The 25,266-nt window shown below is 40.6% G+C and overlaps 1 protein-coding gene across 13 annotated transcripts in view; it reads right to left on the bottom strand.

Annotated features, from left to right (window-relative positions):
• Positions 1-25,266, bottom strand: part of NCOR1 (nuclear receptor corepressor 1) — a 192,674-nt gene that overhangs the window by 146,245 nt on the left and 21,163 nt on the right. For all 13 annotated transcript variants that reach the window (XM_030923270.1, XM_030923273.1, XM_030923279.1 and 10 more), the window contains exon 3: positions 14,314-14,447. In XM_030923270.1, coding sequence (XP_030779130.1) covers positions 14,314-14,447 — 134 coding nt within the window. The remainder of the gene's footprint in view (positions 1-14,313; positions 14,448-25,266) is intronic.

The raw sequence follows: 25,266 nt of genomic DNA, 5'->3' as shown, positions 1-25,266 counted from the left end.
TACAGGATGCATTGTTGAGTCCTGTTCGTGAGTGCTCATTAATTTGACTTTTCATTTGCTACCAGATGTTTACAGAGGTGATACTGTATCTCATAGCCAACCTGTAAACTAATGCTTTGCAAAGCAGTATTTCATTGAAAACAGAATTGCTAGGTTTCATATTGAGGACAGACAATGAAATGAATGCTAAATTCTTTGTTTGTTCATTTGCTTTTTGAGGCCCAGGCTGCAGTGCCCCATCTCGGCTCACTGTAACCTCCACCTCCTGGATTCAAGTGATTATCCTGCCTCAGCCTCCCCAGTAGCTGTGATTACAGGTGAGAGCTAACATGCCAGGCTAATTTTTATAGAGATGAGGTCTTGCTACCTTGCCCAGGCTGGTCTCAAACTCCTGAGCTCAAGCAATCCACCTGCCTCAGCCTCCCAAAGTGCTGAGATTACAGGCATGAGCCACCGCACCTGGCCTGAATGCTAAATTCTGTAAAAATTATTATACTTCAAAATTTTAAATCTCATTCAACACATAGAATCCCATTATCTTAAAATTCAGAGTGACATCACAAAAAATGATGGGGTGAGAAACTTCAGGAACAAGACAAAGATGACTGCATTCACCATTTATATTCAATATGATATTGGAAATTACTGTCAGAGCACTAGGAAAGAAAAAGAAATAAAAGGTATCCAAATTAAAAAGAAATAAGCATTTTTATTCAAGACAACATGATTCCATATGTAGCACCCTAAAGAATTGGCAAAAAAAACTATTAGAGCTAACAAATAAATACATCGAAGTTGCAGGACACAAAATCGACACACAAAATTCAGTTGTATTCTATACACTAGCATTAAACAATCCAAACATGAAACTTAAAAAACAATACATTTATGCCAGCTGCGGTGGCTCATGCCTGTCATCCCAGCACTTTGGGAGGCCGGGGAGGGCGGATTATCTGATATGGAGAGCTCCAGACCAGCCTGACCACCACAGAGAAACCCATCACTACTAAAAAATACAGAATTAGCCGGACATGGTGGCACATGCCTGCAATCCCAGCCATTCAGGAGGCTGAGGCGGGAGAATCACTTCAACCCAGGAGGCAAAGGTTACAGTGAGCCAAGATCGTGCCATTGCACTCCAGCCTGGGCAATAAGAGCGGAACTCTGTCTCAAAAAACCAAAAACAATACATTTATAAGAGCACCCAAAAGAACATAGCTAGGAATAAATTTGACCAAGGAGGCTTACAACTTTAAACGCTGAAAACCACAAAACATTGCTCGAAGAAATAAAAGACTTAATACATAGTAAGAAATCTCAAATTCATATGTTGGAAGACAATGTCATTAAAATGACAATACTACACAAAGCAACCTGTGGATTCAATGCAATCTCTATCAAATGCCATTGGCTTGTTTTGCAGAAATAGAAAAACTCATCACAAAATTCATATGGAATCTCAAGGGATTACAAACAGCCAAACAATCTTGGAAAATAACAAAGTTGGAAAACTCACACTTCACCTTTTAAAGCTTACTACAAAGCTATTATAATCAAAATATTCATCCTCCACTAAGGCCAGAGGTAATCTACCCAAGTAATGCCTTACCTGGACTTCCACGCTCAGGTGCCCCCTCAGTTAGAACATAACCTACAAAAGCATAATTTTCAAGTATGACATTTCATTTCCAGCAACTCTGCCTCTGAGATTTATCAAAGCTAGAAGGTGAGACATACCATACCCAGTACTGGAGAAGAAACTAAGGAAACCAAGGAACAGGACAATTAAGAAAACAATGAGTATTGAATGCTCTTTTTCTCTCTAGAAATCAGACTACTTCCCATTTCAGCCCGCCAATCCTTTTTAGAAGAACAAACCTACTCAGCCATAAATAAATATATAATTTAACGTATAAAATCTCAGAAATTTAAATAAACTACGAAAGTCTTTGCTAAGTACAATTTAATATTAGGAGTTCTGGTAGAACTAAGCATGAAATCTCCAATTTAAATTAATGTATTTGCCTTTTAAAATTAACACCAGTAGAATGGTACACTTCAAAAATGATCTGGTAGTTTCTCAAATAGTTAAATAAACATAGAGTTACCATATGACCCAGCAATTCCACTACTAGGTATCTAACCAACAGAAAGGAAAATATATGTCCAAACAAAAACTTGTACATGAATGTTCACAGAATTATTCATAATTGTCAAAAAGTAAAAATGATCCAAACACCTATCAGCTGATGAAAACAGATAAATAAAATGTGGTACACTAAAACAAAACAAAACTTAATACCAAATTTTCATATAAAGAAATCTTTGTAGGGTCGGATGCCGTGGCTCATGCCTGTAATCCCAAGACTTTGGGAGGCCAAGGTAGGTGGATTGTTTGAGGTCAGGAGTTCGAGACCAGCCTGGCCAACAAGGTGAAAGCCTGTCTCTACAAAAAATACAAAAATTAGCCGGGCGTGGTGGTACGCGCATGTAGTCCCAGCTACTCCGGAACCTGAGGCAGGAGAATCGCTTGAACCCGGGAGGCAGAGGTTGAAGTGAGTTAAGATCACGCCACTGCACAACATAACAGTCTGGGCGAGGGAGCAAGACTCACTTTAAAAAAAAAAAACTCTGTAGGCTTGCAAACTTTGTAAAGTTCCCCATTTTACTGACTTTTGTCATCTAGTAACACCATCCTTAAACATCTTTAAAACAAATTAAAATTACAGAACACATTTAAATAACTACACTTTATCGTTTGAATTTTAAAGAATTTTGAAGCAGTCTGATTTCTTGATAAAAAGAGAATATTCCATAGTCAATGTTTTTCTTAATTTTCCTGTGCCCTGGTTGCCGGATATAGTGGCTCACACATGTTTCCCAACACTTTAGGGGGCCAAGTCAGGAGGATCGCTTGAGGCTGGACGTTTTCTTTTTGTTTTGTTTTTTGTTTTGTTTTTGAGACGGAGTCTGGCTCTGTCGCCCAGGCTGGAGTGCAGTGGCCGGATCTCAGCTCACTGCAAGCTCCGCCTCCCGGGTTTACGCCATTCTCCTGCCTCAGCCTCCCGAGTAGCTGGGACTACAGGCGCCTGCCACCTCGCCCGGCTAGTTTTTTGTATTTTTTAGTGGAGACGGGGTTTCACGGTGTTAGCCAGGATGGTCTCGATCTCCTGACCTCGTGATCCACCCGTCTCGGCCTCCCAAAGTGCTGGGATTACAGGCTTGAGCCACCGCGCCCGGCCGAGGCTGGAAGTTTTGAGACCAGTCTGCGCAACATAGCAACTCTGTCTCCACAAAAAAAAAAAAAAAAAAAAAAGTAGTCAGGCACGATGCTATGCGCCTGTAATCCGAGCTACTCAGAAGACTGAGGTAGGAGGATCACTTGAGCCCAGGAATTTGGAGACTTTGTCTCTTTAAAAACAAACAAACAAACAAACAAAAAAGATGGGTTTATGGCTAACTACCAATCCTCTTACCATGGCATCCATTCTTTATTTGGCTGGAATCGGTCATCAAGAAATTCTCAGGCCAGGTGCAGTGGCTCATGCCTATAATCCCAGCACTTTGGGAGGCCAAGGTGGCTGGATAACCTGAGGTCAGGAGTTCGAGACCAGCCTGGCCAACATGGAGAAACCCCATCTCTACTAAAAATACAAAAAATTTAGCCAGGTGTGAGGGCGCATGCCCATAATCCCAGCTACTTGGAAGGCTGAGGCAGGAGAATCACTTGAACCTGGGAAGCGGACGTTTCAGTAAGCCAAGATTGCGTCATTACACTTCAGCCTGAGCAACAAGAGCAAAACTCCGTCTCAAAAGAAATAAAAAACAAAAAGAAAAAAAAAGAAATTCTTTCAAGTTTGTTTGTTTGTTTTGTTTTGTTTGAGACAAAGCGTCGCTCTGTCTCCCAGGCAACAGTACAGTGGTGCAATCTTGGCTCACTGCAACTTCCACCTCCTGGGTTCAAGAAATTCTCCTGCCTCAGACTCCAGAGTAGCTGAGATTATAGGTGTGCGCCACCACTCCCGGCAATTTTTTATATTTTCAGTAGAGACACGGTTTTGCCATGTTGGTGAGGCTGGTCTTGAACTCCTGACCTCAGGTGATACGCCTGCCTTGGCCTCCCAAAGTGCTGGGATTGCAGGTGTGAGCCACCACACCCGGCCTCTTTCAGTTTTAGATGCTATAATTGCTCAGTGCTTTCATGTCTAAGAACATCTGCCTGTTGCTTTTATTGTTAAACTGTCTGGTATAATATTCTTGAATATCAATTTCTTTTTTTTTTTTTTTTTTTTTTTTGAGACGGAGTCTCACTCTGTCGCCCAGGCTGGAGTGCAGTGGCCGGATCTCAGCTCACTGCAAGCTCCGCCTCCCGGGTTTACGCCATTCTCCTGCCTCAGCCTCCCAAGTAGCTGGGACTACAGGCGCCCGCCACCTCGCCCGGCTAGTTTTTTGTATTTTTTAGTAGAGACGAGGTTTCACCGTGTTCGCCAGGATGGTCTCGATCTCCTGACTTCGTGATCCGCCCGTCTCGGCCTCCCAAAGTGCTGGGATTACAGGCTTGAGCCACCACGCCCGGCTGAATATCAATTTCTTTTACTCAGAACTTTGTAGCTATTGCTCCATTATCTTCAGTCACTCAATTCTGCTATATAGACGTTTGCAGCCTGACTCTTCCACCTTGTGGAGCATTTGTTTCCTGACTTCCTAATTCTTTTAGTTATCCTTGCAATTTAATTCCTTAACCATGATCTGTCTTGGTATGGATCATTCTCTCTGTATAAATTTCTCCTGGAACAAGGTGTTTTATCAATCTATAGATTCTATCGATTCTTCCTTAACTTTATGGGGAATTTCTATATTATGAATATTGTTATTGTTCCTTTATCAGGTTTTCCACCTCAAAAACATGTTCTTATTGTATACTGAATGATCTTTATTTGTCCTTCCTACAAGATCTAATTGTCTTAATCTTCGTCCTTTTCTTCTGCACTCACTCTAATTATATCAAGACTTTATTCTAAGACAAGGTTTACCTTCAGCCACGTCTACTTTATTCCTTTTCTTTCTCATTTTATATCTTGAGGGCAGTCAAATGTCTGAACTACACTTAGCCCATTTGTCTGTCTTATCATTTTGTTTTTGAATACTTCATTATTTAAGTTATTTTATAGTCCATAGCACTTACGAGGCATGCTCTTTATGTTTCTTACACGTGGTGATTTTATTTTTGGCATACTGTGTTGCTTTAATTTTCTTCTCTAGGAATATATTCGCCTTGTTTGTGCCATTCCCCACCCTCCTGCTCAGGTACATTGTGGCAGCCTTTCTCTCGGCATGGGATAGTCTGGGTAGGTTCTCCTTGATTGTTCCCACTTTTTCTGGATTGTGTTCATCTTCTCTGCAAATGGAAGACTGGGTATGGCTTCCTATACACTGTTCTACAACCCGAGGGAGCAAGGAAGTGGGGCAAAGGAGGAAAAATCTTGGTTAGGGCTGTAACTGCCTTTGCTAAGGACTCTGGCCCCTTCCTCCAGCCAGACATGTAGACCACTCCAGAGCATTCTGGCTCATCACTTTACAGAATGGCACATCCCAACTGTCCTTTCTGCAGCTGTTGAGAAACCAGGATGGCATAATGGGAATTCTCAAGCAAACCATTCACCACCACCAATTTAAATTTTCTCCAATCAAGGAATATTCATGAGAAATCCTAGGATTTCACTAACTTATTTTCTTCAATACTGCTTTTTTAAAATTTTCTTTTCTAAAAACTCATGTTCGCCGGGCACAGTGGCTCACGCCTGTAATCCCAGCACTTTGGGAGGCTGAGGCGGGCAGATGAGCTGAGGTCAGGAGCTCGAAACTAGCCTGGCCAACATGGTGAAATCCCATCTCTACTAAAAATATAAAATTAGCCGGTCATGGAGGCAGTCACCTGTAATCTCAGCGACTCTTAAAGCTGAGATATGAGAATCCCTTGAACCTGGGAGGCAGAGATTACACCACTGCACTCCAGCTTGGGCAAAAAGAGTGAAACTCTGTCTCAAAAAAATAAAATAGGCTGGGTGCAGTGGCTCACACCTGTAATCCCAGCACTTTGGGAGGCCGAGATGGGCGGATCACGAGGTCGGGAGATCGAGACCATCCTGGCTAACACGGTGAAACCCCATCTCTACTAAAAATACAAAAAGAAAATTAGCCGGGTGTGGTGGCGGGCGCCTGTAGACCCAGCTACTCGGGAGGCTGAGACAGGAGAATGGCGTGAACCCGGGAGGTGGAGCTTGCAGTGAGCCAAGATCGCGCCACCGCACTCCAGCCTGGGCGACAGAGCAAGACTCCGTCTCAAAAAAAAAAAAAAAGAATAGAAAATAGGAGGCCAAGTCATTCAAGATACTTGTAATTCTTTCTATGAATCCCACTTTTCCAATTTTTTGACAATAGCTATATGCCTTTCCTTGTTCATAAAAGGGTAAATTTTTAGCCTTTTTGAAAAATAAATATTTTTGTATATTTTTTAGATATCAGGGGACAAGTAATCTGAATTCTCTCTCCAAACTTAACCAAGAAATGTATTATATAATAATTTTAGGCTGGGAGTGGTGGCTCACACCTATAATCGTAGCACTTTGGGAGGCTGATGCAGGTGGATCACCTGCGGTCAGGAGTTTGAGACCAGGTTGGCCAACACAGTGAGACCGTGTTTCCACTAAAAATACAAAAAAAGTATTTTTTTTTTTTGTCGTGACTGTAGTTCCAGCTAATCGGAGCCTGAGGCAGAAGAATCGCCTGAACATGAGAGGCTGAGATTGCAATGAGCCAAGATTACGCCACTGTACCCCAGCCTGTGCGACAGAGTGAGACTCCGTCTCAAATAAAATAATGTTATATTTCAAATCTTTGATCACCTTAGAACCTAAACAGTGAGCATATTTTTGAAATGGGAAATCAGGTACCTTATAAAATTGCTGAAATCAGAAAGGAAATTTATAAAGGTAATTATATTTCAAAATACCTTAGAATTCATATAAATAAAATAAAAAATGAAAACGAAGAAATTACAACAGATGCCTCAGAAATGAAAAGGATCATAAGGAACTATATGAACCATTATATGTCAGTAAATTGGATAACCTAGAGGAAATGGATAAATTCCTAGAAAAATACAACCTACCAAGATTGAGTTAGGCAGAAGTAGAAAGCCTGAACAGACCAATAACGAATGAAGAGGCTGAAGAAGTAATCAAAAACTTCTCAACAAAGAAAACTCCAGGATCTGAAGGCTTCATGGCAGAACTGTACTGAATAGTCAAAGAAAAATATCTACCAACTCCTCCTAAACTCTTCCAAAAAATAGAGCTAGAGGGAATATTTCCCAACACATTATATGAGGCCAGCATATCTAAGTCAGTGGCATTTAAGTTGATATCTAAGTCAAGGACATTACAAGAAAACAAAACTAGAGGCCAATCTCTCTAATGAACACTGATGCAAAAATCCTTAATAAAATATTAACAAACTGAATTCAACAACACATCACGAAGATTACAAACCACTAGCAAGTGGGATTTACCCCGGCATGCAAGGCTAGTTTAACATACACAAATCAATCAATGTGATATATTAAGAGAAGTGAAAACAGGAAAAGCACCTAAACAAACACTTCTCCAAAGAAAACATAAAAATGGCCAAGAGATATATAAAATGGTGCTCTATATCACTAATCACAATGGAAATGCAAATTAAAACTACAATGAGATCTCACCTCACACCTGTAAGGATGGCTATCCTCCAAAAGACAAAAGATAACAAATGTTGGCAAAGGTATGGAGAAAAGGGTACCCTAGTATATTGTTAGTGGGAATGTAGATTGTTATAGCCATTACGGAAAACAGTATGAAAGGTTCCAAAGAAATTAAAAATAGAACAACTATAGACCCAGCAGTCCCTCTTCTGGTTGTATACTCAAAAGGAATGAAATCACCACCTCGTAAAGACATCTGGGCTGGGCTCAGAGGTTCATGCTTGTAATCCTAGCACTTTGGGAGGCTGAGGCAGAAGGATCGCTTGAGGCCAGGAGTTCAAGACCAGCCTGGATATAGTGAGACCCTGTCTCTACAAAAAATACAAAATTAACATGCCACTGTGGCATGCACCTGTGGTGCCCGCTACCTGGGAGGCTGTGGTGGGAGGATCATTTGAGCCTGGGAGGTCCAGGCTGCAGCGAGTCATGATCATGCCACTGTACTCCAGCCTGAGTGGTAAAGCAAGACCCTATCTCAAAAGAAAAAAAACAACAACCAGATATCTACACTCCCATGTTCACGGCAGCATCATTCACAATAGTTAATATATAGAAACAACCTAGATGCCCACTGACAGATGAATGGATAAAGAAAATGTGCAGGCCAGGCACAGTGGCTCACACCTGTAATCTCAGCATTTTAGGAGGCTGAGGTGGGTGGATCACTTGAGGTCCGCAGTTCGATACCAGCCTGGCCAACATGGCGAAACCCCATCTCTACTAAAAATACAAAAATTAGCTGGGCATGGTGACACATGCCTGTAGTCCCAGCTAGTCCAGAGGTTGAGGCAGGAGAATAGCCTGAACCCAGGAGGTGGAGGTTGCAGTGAACCAAGGTTGTGCCACTGCACTTCAGCTTGGGTGACAGAGTGAGACTCTGTCTAAAAAAAAAAAAAAAGAAGATGTGATGTGTGTATACATATATATGTGTGTGTATGTGTGTGTGTATATATATATGTATATAAAATGAAATACTATTCAGCTTTAAAAAAGAAAAAAATCCTTTCATATGCCATAACGTGGATGGACCATGCTGAAACCATGCTGAAATAAGCCAGACACAAAAAGAAAAATATTGCATGATCTCCCCTATATATGAAATATTAAAAAAAAAAAAAAAAGCACTCAATTACACAGGGATAGAGAATGAAACAGTGGTTTACCAGTTGGGGATGGGGAAATAAGGAGATGAAGGTCAAAGGATACAAAATAGCAGATGTGTAGGATGAACAAGTCTAGAGATCTAATGTATAATATGAGGACTAAAGTTAACACAATTATATTATATCAGGGATTTTTGCTAAATGGATAGATTTTAGCTGTTCATCACCAAAACAAAATATGTGAGATGACAGACATGTTCATTGGCTAAACTATGTGTATTCCATAACATCATGTAAACCTCAAATATACAAAATAAAATTTATTTTAACACATAAATGTAAAAAATCATTCTTAACTTGAGGGCTCTACAAAAACAGGACAGGCAGGATATGGTCAGCACTAACTAGCCTTAGTTTGGCAACTTCTATCCTAGATAATAAAAAAAGTGAAAAACAGCAAACCAATAAAACTAAACCTCCAGTACTGCAAAAGAACAATTTGAAATAATGATGTCAATACTGAAAAAAGAGAATGGCAAAAGTATGGGTAACAAACTTTTTTCCAAACCAAGTGGTTTCTAATTCTTTGCTTTTGTATCAAAGGAGAAACTGTATTTTAGCTGAAAGATCAAAAAAATAATTTTAGACATCAGATCATTGTGATTGTTGGTCTAGAAATTGGAAGGCACTCAGAGAATTAAGCAAAATCGCAGCTACAAAATTTATTCCATTTCTACCTACTTATATGAACATTATTCATTGTTTAAAAAAATAAAAATTGGAATAGTATTCACATAGAAGCCTACCTGTTTCCAGTAATTAGTACTCAAAAATTACAATAATTGGGGGAAGGGAAACCAGTCCTCTCTCATTAAAAGATATGTTTTTAATAAGATTTTACTTTTTGCTTTTAATAATAATGTAATAAAATGTATACATATATTTATGCTTTTTTGTTCAATGATCTACTACTACTAATTGTCATAACTTAATCCAGAGTAAAACTTTTAAACACTCAGGGCCTAAAATCACAGAAAATTTAAACAAATTTATTTTATTTATTTATTTATTTTTGAGACGGAGTCTCACTCTGATGCCCAGGCTGGAGTCCAGTGGCACGATCTTGGCTCACTGCAAGCTCCACCTCCCAGGTTCACGCCATTCTCCTGCCTCAGCCTCCAGAGTGGCTGAGACTACAGGCGCCCGCCACCACACCCGGCTAATTTTTTGTATTTTTAGTAGAGATGGTGTTTCACCATGTTATCCAGGATGGTGTCAATCTCCCGACCTCGTGGTCCGCCCGCCTTGGTCTCCCAAAGTGCTGGGATTACAGGCGTAAGCCACAGTGCCTGGCCCAAAATTTCTATATGTATTTGTAGCAGAAATATATGAGAGTGAACAGTAAATAAAATGCTATTAAGAACAAATATGTTAGCAAAAAAATTTTACTGAAGAAAATAAATAAAAATTCAAGAAGAAAAAATAATATAAAATTTCCTATTGGTAAAAAGAAGAGAAGTAAAAACAAAAACAAAACACATCATCTTAACTGCTGCAGAAAAAGCATTCAACAAAGTCCATAATCTTTTCTTGACTTAAAAAACTCAACAGAACGAAAGTTCCTTAACATAAATAAAGGCCATTTGGGAAAATTCCACAACTAACAACATAATCAAAAGGGAAAAACTGAAAGATTTTCCACTAAGATACCATGAAAGGTAAGGATGGGATCCTTTTCCCATCTAATACTATGTTGATTAGAAGCAATGGCAAACGCTTCCATTCAACATAGTACCAGAAGTACTAGCAAGAGCAATCAAACAAAAAAAAAAAAAAAGAAAAGAAATAAAAGGCATCCATCCAGTCAGAAAGGAAAAAGTAAAAATATCTCTATTTGCAGATGACACAATCCTACGTATAAAAGTTCCCCAAGATTCCACACATTTTAAAAAAACTGTTAGAATAAATGAATCCAGTAAAGTTGCAGGATACAAAATCAACAGCAGTGTTATACACAAATAACAACCTAACTGAAAAAGAAATCAAGGAAACAATTTACGACAGAGTTTTAAAAAACATTATTAAATTTAACCAAGGAGGTGAAAAATCTGTATACTGAAAACTATAAAACACTGATTAAAGAAACTGAAGCCACAAATAAATGAAGAGATATCATGTGCTCATGGATCAGAAGAATGTTGCAAAAATGTACACAACCCAAAGAAATAAACAATACAGATTCAACACAATCCTTATGAAAATCCCAATGGCGTTTTTCACAGAAATAGAAAAAAAACCCTAAAATTCACATGGAAGTGTATGAAAAACCCCCAATAGCAAAATCAAATCTGAAAAAGAAAAACAAAGAGGCATCACACTTCCTGATTTAAAATTGTATTACCAAGTTACAGTAATAAAAACAATATGGTATTGGCATAAAAACAGACACACTGATCAGTAGAATAGAAAGCCCAGAAATAAATCTAAACATATGGCCGCCTAACTTTTGACAAGGGCATCACAGCAACACAATGGGGAAAGGGTAGTCTCTTCAATAATGCTGGGAAAACTAGATATCCACATGCAAAAGAACGAAATTAGACCCTTGGTTTACACCATACACAAAAATCAACTCAAAATGGATAAAAGACTTAAATATAAGATCAGAAACTATAAAAGTCCTGCAAGAGAACTTAGGGAGAAAACTCCAGGACACTGACCTTGGCAATGATTTTTTTGCATATCAAAAGGTCAGGCCACAAAAGCACAAATATGTAAATGGGACTACATTAAACTAAAAAGCTTCTGAAAAAAACGAAATGAGTCAGCAGCCTGTAGACACAGAAAACGTATTTGTAAACTATGTATCTGCTAAGGAATTAATATCCAGAATTTATAAAGAACTCATAAAACTCGGCCGGGCGCGGTGGCTCAAGCCTGTAATCCCAGCACTTTGGGAGGCCGAGACGGGCGGATCACGAGGTCAAGAGATCGAGACCATCCTGGCTAACACGGTGAAACCCCGTCTCTCCTAAAAATACAAAAACTAGCCGGGCGAGGTGGCGGGCGCCTGTAGTCCCAGCTACTTGGGAGGCTGAGGCAGGAGAATGGCGTAAACCCGGGAGGCGGAGCTTGCAGTGAGCTGAGATCTGGCCACTGCACTCCAGACCGGGCGACAGAGCTAGACTCCGCCTCAAAAAAAAAAAAAAAAGAAAAAAAAAAAAAAAACTCAATAGCAGAGAAACAAATAACCTGATTTTAAAATGGGCAGAAGACCTGAATAGACATTTCTCAAAAGAAAACATAAAAATCACCAACAGGTATATGAAAAGATGTTCAGTATCATTAGTCATCAGGGAACTGTATATTAAAAGCACTATGAGATACTCTCACACCCATTAGGATGGCTATTACCAAAAAGTCAAAAGATAACAAATATTAACGAGGGTGTGAAGAAAAGAGAACTCTTGTACACTGCTGGTGGTAATGTAAATTAGTACAACCATTATGAAAAACAGTATGGAAGTTCCTAAAGAAATTAAAAATAGAACTACCATATGACCTGGCAATTCTTCTTCTGGATATATACCCAAAGGAAACGAAATCACCATTTTGTAAAGATAACTGCGCTCTCATGTTTATTGCAGCATTACTCACAATAGCCAAGATACAAAAACAATCTAAGTGTCTGTCAATGAATGAATCATAAACAGTGGTATATATATACTATGGAATATTATTCACCACCCCCCCAAAAAAAAAGAGATCTTGCCTTCTACAACATGGATAAGCCTGGAGGACATTATGCTATGTGAAATAAACCAGACACAGAAAGTAAAATACTGTATGATTTCATTTATATGTGGAATCTTTAAAAAAAAAAAAAAAAAAAAAGGAACTATACAAAGAGAACAAAACAGTGGTAACAGTGGTTACCAGGGGCAGGGGGTGGAAAGAAAATGTGGGAGATGAAAGTCAGAGCATGTAAAGTAGCAGATATATAGAATGAACAAGTCTAGAGTTCTTGTGTACAACATGAGGACTACAGGTAATAATATTGAATCTGGGATTCATGATAAATGAGTAGATTTTAGTTGGTCCAGCCATGAGTAAAAAAAAAAAAAACAAAAAGCAAAAATAAATAACTTTGTGAGATGATGGATACGTTAATTTGCTTCACCATAGTGACCTTTTTATTATCTATACGTATCCCATAACAACATGCTGTATGCCTTAAACACACGCAATTAAAAAAAAAAATCCTGGCCAGGTGCAGTGGCTCATGCCTGTGATCCCGACACTTTGGGAGGCCAAAGCAGGCAGATCACTTGAGGCCAGGAATTCAAGACCAGCCTGGTCAACATGGCAGAACTCCGTCTCTACTAAAAATACAAAAATCAGCTGGGTGTGGTGGTGTACACCTGTAATCCCAGCTATTTAGGAGGCTGAGGCATGAGAATCACTTGAACCCTGGAGACAGACGTTGTAGTGAGCTGAGATCATGCCACTGCACTACAGCCTGAGCGACAGAGTGAGACTCCTTCTCAAAAAAAAAAAAAAAAAAGAATTAACTATTTTGGGAGGTGGGGTGGGCGGATCACTTGAGCTCAGGAGTTCAAGACTCCTTCAATTTCGCCTCAACATGGAGAAATCCTATCTCTACAAAAATTACAAAATTTGCCAGGACTGGGAAACTAAGGTGGGAGACTCACTTGAGCTCAGGAGGCTGAGACTGCAATAAGCCATGATCATGCCACTGTACTCCAGCCTGGGCAACAGAGCTACAAAGATCCCGTCTCAAAAAAAAACAAACACGCACAACTTTCAGAATGAGAATGAAGTAAAAGAAAGCAGAGATGGTAAGGACACTGAGGAAAAAGAGAACCCACCATGCATTTTACAGGACCTACATTATCTGATAGAATATTTACTATCAGTTGAGGACAATGCCACTATTATCTCCATTTCTATAGGAGTGAAAACTAAAGCTTGAAGAGTTGAGATCAGTGATTGGAAACCCTAGCTGCAAATCAGAATTACCAGAAAAACTTCCGCGATAAAATAAAGCCTGGGCCCAACCCCAGAGATTGATTTAAGTGTTTTATGATGAGACTTGGGCATCCCAGGTGGTTCTAATGTGCAGCCCAAGTCTATAGAACATAACCAAGGACACACAGGTGACCAGGGGGTTTACTGCCTTTCTACTACATAATATTAATGCCAAACTATGGAAACAGGTTTTAAGAGCTTGTTAACTACTGCAACCAACCAACAAGAAAGAATTCAAAATGCAAACTATAAATGACCAGTCATGGCTTGGTTAATAAAAAGTAAAAATATAAAATAATGACAAACTTGTATACTTCACAGTTATAATCCTAAATAGAAACATAAAAGAAACCTCATTACCTGTCAGAACCTGGGTGAAATTCTGAAAGCAAGGAAGGTCGCCTTCGAAGCTGTTGCTGCTGCTGTTGCTGCAAAAGCTGTGATGCCTGACTCACTTCAAGATGAGAGGAGCGATAATCAGGGACTGCGAACTCCTAGTATTAAAATAATCATACATCAGTTGTTAACCAAAAACTGAACAGCATCATGAAATCAAAGCAAGTATAAAGGTAGTTATGGACCACTAAGTATGGAAAGAAAGAGCAATGACTATTTCGATCCTTCATTGATATAATCTTCTCCTTAAAATAATCAACATTTTAACTATATATCATTAAAATAATCCAAAATGAAATTTCAAGTTTAATCTATATTGACTCATTCCTCTAATAACAAATTACAATAACTCCCAATCCGTATTACTCACATCAGTAAAATCTCAAACTCATGTGTTCAATATGAAATCCTAAAAAGCATTCCAATACTAAATTCATAATGAGTAAGCTGGAAGAAGGGTCATGGAAGTCTAATCAAATCCATCCACACCTACAATGAAGAACCTGAAGTCCAGAGAATCAACCTCCTAGTTAAGAGTAGTAGTTTTTCCCATCAAAACTAGGTGAGTGTTTTTCTGTTTGTTTTTGTACCTTTCCTTTGTTTTTGCTTTTGTTTTTTTTTTTTTTGAGACAGAGTCTCGCTCTGTTGCCCGGGCTGGAGTGCAGTGGCCAGATCTCAGCTCACTGCAAGCTCCGCCTCCCGGGTTCACGCCACTCTCCTGCCTCAGCCTCCCAAGTAGCTGGAACTACAGGCGCGCCACCTCGCCCGTCTAGTTTTTTGTATTTTTTAGTAGAGACGGGGTTTCACCGTGTTAGCCAGGATGGTCTCGATCTCCTGACCTCGTGATCTGCCCGTCTAGGCCTCCCAAAGTGCTGGGATTACAGGCTTGAGCCACCGCGCCCGGACTGTTTTTGTTTTTTGGCAAAAACTTATTTTCCAAACAAATCTATTGTGCTAACTCAATCACAAACAGAAAAACACAGAATTACCAAATTACTAAATAAGCTAGGAACTCCAGTCTTAGGTTATACCCCAAAGAATTGCAAGTACATAAAACCACACACAAAACCTAGTAAACAATTTTTCATGGGTGCATTATTCACAATAGCCAAAAAATAAAAACAAAAACAACCAAAATGTCCATCAACTAATGAACAAATAAACAAAATGTAGTATAACCATACAACTGAATATCATTCAGCCTTAAAAGAGGAGAGATGCTAGAACACATGCTAGAACACAGATGAACATAGAAAACATTATACTAAGTTTAAAAAAAAAAAAAAGGCCAGGCACAAAAGGTCACATGTTATTATTCCATTTATATAAAATGTCTATAATAAGCAAATCCAGCCTGGGTGCTATGGCTCACGTCTGTAATCCCAACACTTTGGGAGGCCAAGGTGGGCAGACTGCTTGACCCCAGAGATTCAAGACTAGTCTGGGCAACATAGTGAGACTTCATCTCTACAAAAAATAAGTTTAAAAATTAGCTGGGCATTGTGGCACGTCCCAGCTACTTGGTAGGCTAAGGTGGGAGGATCACTTGAGCCCAAGAGTTAGAGGCTGCAGTGAGCTCTGACTGCGCCACTGCACTTCAGCCTGGGTGACAGAGCAAGACACTGTATTTAAAAAGAAAACAAAAAGAAAAGAAAAGAAAAGAAAAGAAAAGAAAAAAGAAAAGAAAAGAAAAGGCAACAAATCCATAGAAACAGAAAATGAATTGGTGGTTGCCAAAAGATGGGGAGAGGAGGAGAAATGAAACTGCTATTAGGTATGGGGTTTCGTTGCAGGTGATGGCGATATCCTGAAATCGGGTAATGGTGATAGTTGCACAATATAATGAATATATTAAAAGCTGCTATATTATATACTTTAAAATGGTAAATTTTTTGTTATATGAATTCTGTGTCAACAAAAATGTTTTAAAAATCATAAACAGATAAAACTGTGCTGTCCAGGATAAAACAGGGGGTAGATAAAGCCATTGAGAGCCCTTCTCTATAAGTTATGAGTGAAAAATAACTCATAGTCTAAGAAGAAATCTCAGATATAAAGTTGAATACATAAAAAACAAAACCATTTAAAAAACTTTTTCAGCCTGGCACGGTGGCTCACGCCCGTAATCCCAGCACTTTGGGAGGCCAAGGCGGGCAGATCACAAGGTCAGGAGTTTGAGAACAGCCTGGCCAACATAATGAAACCCCGTCTCTACTAAAAATACAAAAAATTAGCTGGGCGTGGTGGCGTGCTCCTGTAATCCCAGCTACTCAGGAGACTGAGGCAGGAGAATCACGTGAACCCGGGAGGGAGGCTGCCGTGAGCCGAGACCTTACCATTGCACTCCAGCCCAGACAAAAGTGCAAGACTCTGTCTTACAAAAAAAAAAGTTTTTTCAAAGGCACCAAAACAAAAAGGAATTTACATCCAAGGAAACAGGTAAAACAGTTAAAGTAAAAAGGACCTAGAAAATAATAATAATATTCTCAAAAAGAATCAAATACGCCAGGTACCATGGCTCACGCTTGTAATCCCAGAACTTTGGGAGGCCAAGGTAGGCAGATCACTTGAGGTCAGGAGTTCAAGACCAGCCTGGCCAACATGGTGAAACCCCATCTCTACTAAAAATACAAAAACTAGCCAGGCATGGTGGCAGGCACATGTAATCCCAGCTACTCCAGAGGCTGAGGCAGGAGAATCGCTTGAACCTGGGAGGCAGACGTTGCAGTGAGCCAAGACCACGTCACTGAACTCCAGCCTCGGCAACAGAGCGAGACTCTGTTTTTTTTTTCTTTTTTCATTAAAAAAAAAAAAAAAAAAGTCAGCCCTCATCACAAGGGTTTGTTAAAAAAAAAAAAAAAAAAAAAAAAAAATCAAATGGTAGGCCAGGCATGGTAGCTCACACCTGTAATCTTAGCACGTTGGGAGGCCAAGGTGAGAGGGTTACTGGAGGCCAGGAGCTTGACACCAAACTGGCCAACTTGGCAAAACTCCATGTGTACTAAAATTACAAAAATTAGCTGGGCGTGGTGGCACATGTCTGTGGTTCCAGCTACTCAGGAGGCTGAGGTACGAGAATTGCTTGCACCCAGGAGGTAGAGGTTGCAATGAGCCAAGATTGTGCCACTGTACTTAAGCCTGGGCAACAGAGTGAGACTCTTGTCTCAAAAAATTTTTTAAAAATTTAATAAAAGAATCAGAGGCTGGGCGCGGTGGCTCACACCTGTAATCCCAGCACTTTGGGAGGCCAAGGCGGGTAGATCACAAGGTCAGGAGATGGAGACCGTCCTGGCTAACATGGTGAAACCCCATCTCTACTAAAAATACAAAAAATAAGACAGGCGTGGTGGCAGCACCTGTAGTCCCAGCTACTCGGGAGGCTGAGGCAGGAGAATGGCCTGAACCCAGGAGGCGGAGCTTGCAGTGAGGCGAGATGGCGCCACTGCACTCCAGCCTGGGCGACAGAGCGAGACTCCATCTCCAAAAAAAAAAAAAAAAGAATCAAAGAAACCAAAAATTGAATCACTGAACGTAAACAATAGTTGAACACACAGAAGTAAAAAGCTAAGAGAGAACTGAGGAATTCTCTCAGTACCCAGTAAAGCATAGACACAGAAACCACAGAAGAAAAGTTAAAAATGGGAGCAAGCACAAAAAGTTCCAACTTCCCATATCCACAGGTAAGAGACAGGATCTTGAGAAATAATAGAACAGCATTTCTCTGAAGTTAGAAAAAAAAAACATGGTCTTCAGATTTAAAAGGGCTTAAGGAAAAAACTGGATGTATTTTTAAAATTAATCCATACTGGACACATAAAAATATTAGAAAATAAGAATAAATTGAAACTTCGTTATAAGTTCCAAGAAATAAAAAACAGGTTTCCTACCAAGTTAGAAGGATCATAATAAAAGCAGGCTTCTCATTACCAACACTGAATAGAAGCAGACAGCAAATAATAGCATATTCCAAGTTCAGAGGAAAATAACTTTGAAGCTACAAATTGAATAAGTCATTATTGACCAGGCATGCTGGTTCATTCCTGTAATCCCAGTATTTTGGGAGGGCAAGGCGGGAGGACAGCTTGAGGCCAGTGGTTTGAGATAAGCCTGTACAGTGAGAGCCCATCTCTACAAAAACTTTAAAAATTAGCTGGGCACGGTGGTACAAACCTGTAGTCCCAGCTACTCACAAGGCTGAGGTGGGAGGATCACTTGAGCCCAGGAGCTCAAAGTTACAGTGAGCTATGACTGTGTTGCTGCATTTCGGCCTGGGTGATAGAGTGAAACCTTGTCTCTAAAAATAAAATGAAATAAAAAATAAAACATCACTCAAGTTTTAAGGCTACTAACTTTTGAGTATTCAAGAACTCAAATAATGTACCAACCACAGACACTCTCCGAAAGAACTTTTATTTATTTATTTTTTTTTTTGAAAAGGAGTCTCACTCTGTCATCCAGGCTGGAGTGCAGCGGCGTGATCTCGGCTCACCGCAAACTCCACCTCCCAGGTTCACACCATTCTCCTGCCTCAGCCTCCCGAGAAGGTGGGACTACAGGTGCCGGCCACCAGGTCCAGCTAATTTTTGGGTTTTTTTTTGTATTTTTAGTAGAGACGGGGTTTTACCGTGTTAGCCAGGATGATCTTGATCTCCTGAACTCGTGATCTGCCCGCCTCAGCCTCCCAAGGTGCTGGGATTACAGGTATGAGCCACCGCGCCCAGCCAATACTCTCTGAAAGAATTTCTAAAGGATGTACCCAGCAAGAAAAATTAAGAGTAAGGAGTGAAATAAAAGTAACAACAGTGCACTGCAGCTTCCAGGTATAAGCAGGTAACACTGCTCAGAATTACCTTCCCACAGTCAACAGCTAAAAAATTCAAAGAAATGTAGAAACTATTTTCAGAAACTGGATAATAGGCACCACAGGGCTTGATCACTAAGAGAAATGAAGCAAATGGGTGAGCCCTACCTACCATACTCTAGGCCCTCTGCCTAAAGGCAATTTCCAAACTGCAGCCATGGGAAGGGAACCTAATTCGTGTCCCACAATCACAGTCTTTGAAGCAGCAACCGTACGAGGTTTGGATAAGCCATAGGGACTGAACTTTCAGAAGTGAGTTTCAAAGAGAAAGATTTCCTGAACTCTGAATTTAGGATCCCTTAAGCCTCTGTCTGAATTCTAGTCTGTAAATGCATAAGGAGAAATATCACAGGCTGGGATAAAAATAATTTCTGATGATAGAACAATTAGAAGCAACTATAAAGCAAACAATTCCCTGAGCTCACTCAGGGCAAGAACTCATTCAAATTTCTTCCAGCAAGAGTGAGGAAACCCCACTGAATACATGGGACATTCAACAGAAACCCTAGGAGACAAGCTTAAAAGTGGGGAATAAATTAGACCTAGAATAAAGAGACTACTCTAGACCTGCCCTAAGAGTTTAAAAACAAGCCTCAAAAGTAACTTAATTTCCTACCAGAAGGACTTCATCTCTCTTTACAGGAATATAACAAAGGCCAGCACTAAAAAACTATGAAACTCACAATGTTCATATTCTAATCAAAAATGAAATCCATCTGCAATAAAAGTGTCACTGGATAAAATTAACAGGCTGAAAAGTACAAAAGAAAAGATCACTAACTATGATACCACAGCAAAATGAAGCTAATGGATTTAAAAACACAGAGGGAAAAAAGTGAACAGAGGTCCAATGAACTGTGGAATAACATGCAACAAGAGTAATTGGAGTCTCAGAGAGAAACTAGGGGGAAAGGAGACAGGAAAAGATATTTGAAAAAACAATGGCCCCAAACTGCTCAAATTTTATGAAAATTGTAAATCCACAGAATCAGGAAGCTTGGTGAATGTCAGGGTCAATAATGTATTCATTCAAAAAGCACAACAGCCAGGCGTCATGACTCACACCTGTATTCCCATCTACTTGGCAGGCTGAGGCAAGAGGATCCCTTCAGCCCAATAGTTCTGGGCTATGCCAATCAGATGTCTACACTAAGTTCAGCATTTATATGATGACCTCCCAGAAGCAGGGGGACTACCAGGTTGCCTAAGGAGGGATGAACCCGCCCAGGTTAAAAAAAAAACAAAAAGGAGCAGGTCACAACTCCTGTGCTGATGAGCAGTGGGACTGCACCTATGAAAACCACTGCACTCCAGCCTAGGCAACATAGCAAGGCACCAATGATAAAGAGAAAACTCTTAAAAAGTAACAAGAGGAGACCAGGCACAGGGGCTCACACCTGAAATCCCCACACTTTGGGAGGCCAAGGCACGCAGATCACTTGAGGCCAGGTGTTTGAGACCAGCCAGCCTGGCTAACATAGCGAAAACTTGTCCCTACTAAAATTACAAAAAATTAGCTAGGGCCGGGCACAGTGGTTCACGCCTGTAATCCCAGCACTTTGGGCGGCTGAGGCGGATGGATCACCTGAGGTCAGGAGTTCAAGACCAGCCTGACCAACATGAAGAAATCCCATCTGTAGCTACTAAAACTACAAAATTAGCCGGGTATGGTGGCACATGCCTATAATCCCAGCTACTCGGGAGGCTGAGGCAGGAGAATCGCTTGAAGGAGGCGGAGGTTGTGGTGAGCCAAGATTGCATCACTGCACTCCAGCCTGGGCAACAAGAGTGAAACTCCGTCTCAAAAAAAAAAGATTAGCTGGGCATGGTAGTGCGTGCCTGCAGCCCCAGCTACTCAGGAGGCTGAGGCACAAGAATTGCTTGAACCCAGGAGGTAGAGGTTGCACTGAGCCGAGATCGTACCACTGCTCTCCAGCCTGAATGACAGAGCAAGAATGTCTCAAAAAAAAACAACAAGTAGTCAGAGGGGGGAAAATGTGTTTTATACATTAACGAACAAAAATTAAGAATGACCACAGGCTTCTAGTCAGAAACCATACATGCCAGAATACAATGATATGGTATCTCTTAAAATACTGAAATTGTCAACTTAGAATTCTATATCTAGTGAAAATAGTCTTCAGAAACAAAAACTTCTTCAGGCAAATAAAAGCTGAGAGAATTAATTGCCAAAAGACCTAAACTAAGAGAAATGAAGTTCTTCAGGCAAAAACACAATAATATCAGAAGAAAACCTGAATATACAAAAAGAATGAAGGATGTCAGAAATGATATATACACAGACAATTAGAGAAGGAAAAAAACAATAAAGAGCAGAAATCAGTGAAATAGAGAAAATAGTGAAAATGACCGAAACCAGGCCGGGCGCGGTGGCTCAAGCCTGTAATCCCAGCACTTTGGGAGGCCGAGACGGGTGGATCATGAGGTCAGAAGATCGAGACCATCCTGGCTAACACGGTGAAACCCCGTCTCTACTAAAAATACAAAAAACTAGCCGGGCAAGGTGGCGGGCGCCTGTAGTCCCAGCTACTCGGGAGGCTGAGGCAGGAGAATGGTGTGAACCCGGGAGGTGGAGCTTGCAGTGAGCTGAGATCCGGCCACTGCACTCCAGCCTGGGCGACAGAGCGAGACTCCGTCTCAAAAAAAAAAAAAAAGAAAGAAAATGACTGAAACCAAAGGTAGTTCTTCAAGAATCTATTAAATTGATAAACCTCTAGGCAGACTGATTAAAAAAAATTTTTAAAAACCACATTATCCACATGAGGAACAACATCGCAACATATCTGATCAAAGGCACTGAAATGAGGAGGAAATATTGTGACAAATTATGTCAATAAATCTGATACCTTAAACAACAAAATACATCCAAACTGACTCAAGAAAAAAACTGAGTATCTGAATTACACCTATCAAAGCAAGGGAGCTCATATTTCAATTCTTCCCACAAAAAAAATTCTGGGCCCAATAGTTTCACTGATAAATTCTATCAAATATCTAAGGATGAAAAAGTATCAATCCTGGGCCACACGTGGTGGCTCACATCTGTAATCCCAGCACTTTGGGAGGCTGAGGCGGGTAGATAACCTAAGGTCAGGAGTTCGAGACTAGTCTGGCCAACATGGCGAAACCCTGTTGCAAATAAAAATACAAAAAATTAGCCAGGCAAGGTGGTGGGCGCTTGTAATCCCAGTTACTTGGGAGGCTGAGGCAGGAGAACTGCTTGAACCAGGAGGAGGAGGTTGCAGTGAGCTGAGATCATGCAATTGCCCACTCCAGCCTGGGTGACAGAGTAAGACTCAAAGGGAGAAAGAGGAGAAAGAGAGGGTGAAAAAGAGGGGGGGGGGGGGAGAGGGAGAGAGAGAGAGAGAGAGAAGGCCAGGCACGGTGGCTCATGCCTATAATCCCAACACTTTGGGAGGCTGAGGCGGGTGGATCACTTGAGGTCAGAAGTTCGAGACCAGCCTGGCCAACACAGTGAAACCCCATCTCTACTAAAAATACAAAAATTAGCCAGGTGTGGTGGCACGCACCTGTAATCCCAACTACTCAGGAGGCTAAGGCAGTAGAATCGCTTGAACCCAGGAGATGGAGGTTGCAGTGAGCCAAGATCGTGCCACTGCACTCCAGCCTGGACAACAGAGTAAGACTCCATCTCAAAAAAAAAGTACCAATCCTACACAAACCCCTTAAGAAAACACAGGAAGGAGTAAAGACCACTCTCCAAGCTAACATTATTCTTAATGCAGAAAGACTGAAACTCAACACTTACCACATCAGATATAAAATTTTAATTCAAAATAGGTAATTTACCTAAATGAAAAACCTAAAACTATAAAACTTAGAGAAGAAAACATAAGTGAAAATCTTAGTGACCTTGAATTTGGCAAAAAATTCTTAGGTATGACACAAAAAGCACAAAAAATGAACAATAAAAATAATACATTGGGGCTGGGTGCAGTGGCTCATGCCTGTAATCCCAGCACTTTGGAAGGCTGAGGAGGGTGGATCACCTGAGGTCAGGAGTTCGAGCCAGCCTGGCCAACATGGTGAAACTCCATCTCTACTAAAAATACGAAACTTACCTGGGCATGGTGGCACATGCCTGTAATTCCAGCTACTCGGGAGGCTGAGGCAGGAGAATTGTTTGAACCCGGCAGGCAGAGGCTGCAGTGAGCTGAAATGGCACCATAGCACTCCAGCCTGGGCGACAGAGCAAGACTCCATCTCCAAAAAAAAAGTACATCGGACTTGATGAAAATATAAAATGTACACTCTCCAAAGGATACTGTTAAGAAAATGAGGCAATACTTCTTTTTTTTTTTTTTTTTTTTGAGACGGAGTCTCGCTCTGCCGCCCAGGCTGGAGTGCAGTGGCCCGATCTCAGCTCACTGCAAGCTCCGCCTCCTGGGTTTATGCCATTCTCCTCCCTCAGCCTCCCGAGTAGCTGGGACTACAGGCGCCCGCCACATTGCCTGGCTAGTTTTTTGTACTTTTTTAGTAGAGACGGGGTTTCACCGTGTTAGCCAGGATGGTCTTGATCTCCTGACCTCGTGATCCGCCCGTCTCGGCCTCCCAAAGTGTTGGGATTACAGGCTTGAGCCACCGCGCCCGGCCAATACTTCTTTTAATAATCTAGATACAACAAATATATAGATATATGTTTTCTAAGTAATTTTACTTATAATAATCAAAAACTGGAATAGGTGACTGGATAAATTGTGGTATACTCATACTCAACAATAAAAAGGAATGAACTGAGATATGCCAGACATGGATAGATCACATAAGTATTATGGGAAGCAAAAGAGGCCATAGACAAAAGAGTTCCCATGAAGCTCAGAACATATACAATGTATTATGATAGAAAGCAGATCAGTGGTTTCCTGGGAGCTGAGGTTAGTAGGAAGTGGGGGAGGAGGACTGACACCGATGGGGTGCCAAGGAGGATGGGGTACCAAGAAACGTTCTGGAGTGTTAGAAATGTTGTTCATCTTCATTTTGGTGATGGTTCTATGAGTTTATGAATTTTTCAAAATTTGTTACAATGTACACATATAATGAGTGCATTCTAATAAAGATATATGTGTATATATATAAACTAAACTGCAAAGTTAATTTTGTTTCTTTAAGATGGGGTTTCACTCTTGTTGCCCAGGCTGGAGTGTAACAGCAGGATTTTGGCTCACTGCAACCTCTGCCTCCTGGGTTCAAGCGATTCTCCTGTCTCAGCCTCCCGAGTAGCTGGGATCACAGGTGCCTGCCATGATACTTGGCAAATTTTTTCCTATATTTAGTAGAGAAGGGGTTTCACCATGTTGGCCAGGCTAGTCTCAAACTCCTGACCTCAAGTGATCCACCCACCTCAGCCTTCTAAAGTGCTGGGATTAAAGGCGTGAGCCACCACGCCCGGCCTGATTTTTTTAAAAAACCAGCAGCAACAATAATCCAGAAAATTGGTAATCAGATGAATAACACTGGGGTAGGGGGTCAATACAAGCAAAATTCAACACCCAATCATGACAGAAATTCTCAAACTAGGGAACAGAAAGCAACCTCTTCAACCAAAAGCATCAACAAAAACGTGCAACTAACATTCCATGTAATGGTGAAAGACTAAATGCCTCCCTACACGGGAACAACATAAGAATGTCCATTCTAACTCTGTAATCATGACTACACTTCAAAGGAGTCCTCAGTAGGACCCCATAGTACATTTTGATGACAAATCTGCTTTCTTAGTCTCTGAGATGGTCGTTTTATCCCATCCTTTCCTATTTTTCTTTAAACCTCTTACACCCATATCCTTGGTCTCCCTCTGAGATTATTATTTCACCTCATATTTTATTTTTCACAAGGTAAATCAATCTCTTACAAACTCTTCCTATGATAAAGTCTTCCTTCCTAACTACCATCCCTTCCTTCCTTCCTACCTACTATACAAATCATCCTACCATCAATCTCTCAAGAAGAGAGAGGTCTTTATCCTGGTCATCTCTCAAGATATGCGAAGTTATCTGGCCAGCTTAAAACTCAAC

This window comes from Rhinopithecus roxellana, chromosome 19 (assembly GCF_007565055.1).
Source record: "Rhinopithecus roxellana isolate Shanxi Qingling chromosome 19, ASM756505v1, whole genome shotgun sequence".
Classification (NCBI taxonomy): Eukaryota; Metazoa; Chordata; class Mammalia; order Primates; family Cercopithecidae; genus Rhinopithecus; species Rhinopithecus roxellana.
The sequence above is the reverse complement of the archived record's forward strand: the minus strand, read 5'-3'. Positions and strand labels throughout refer to the sequence as shown.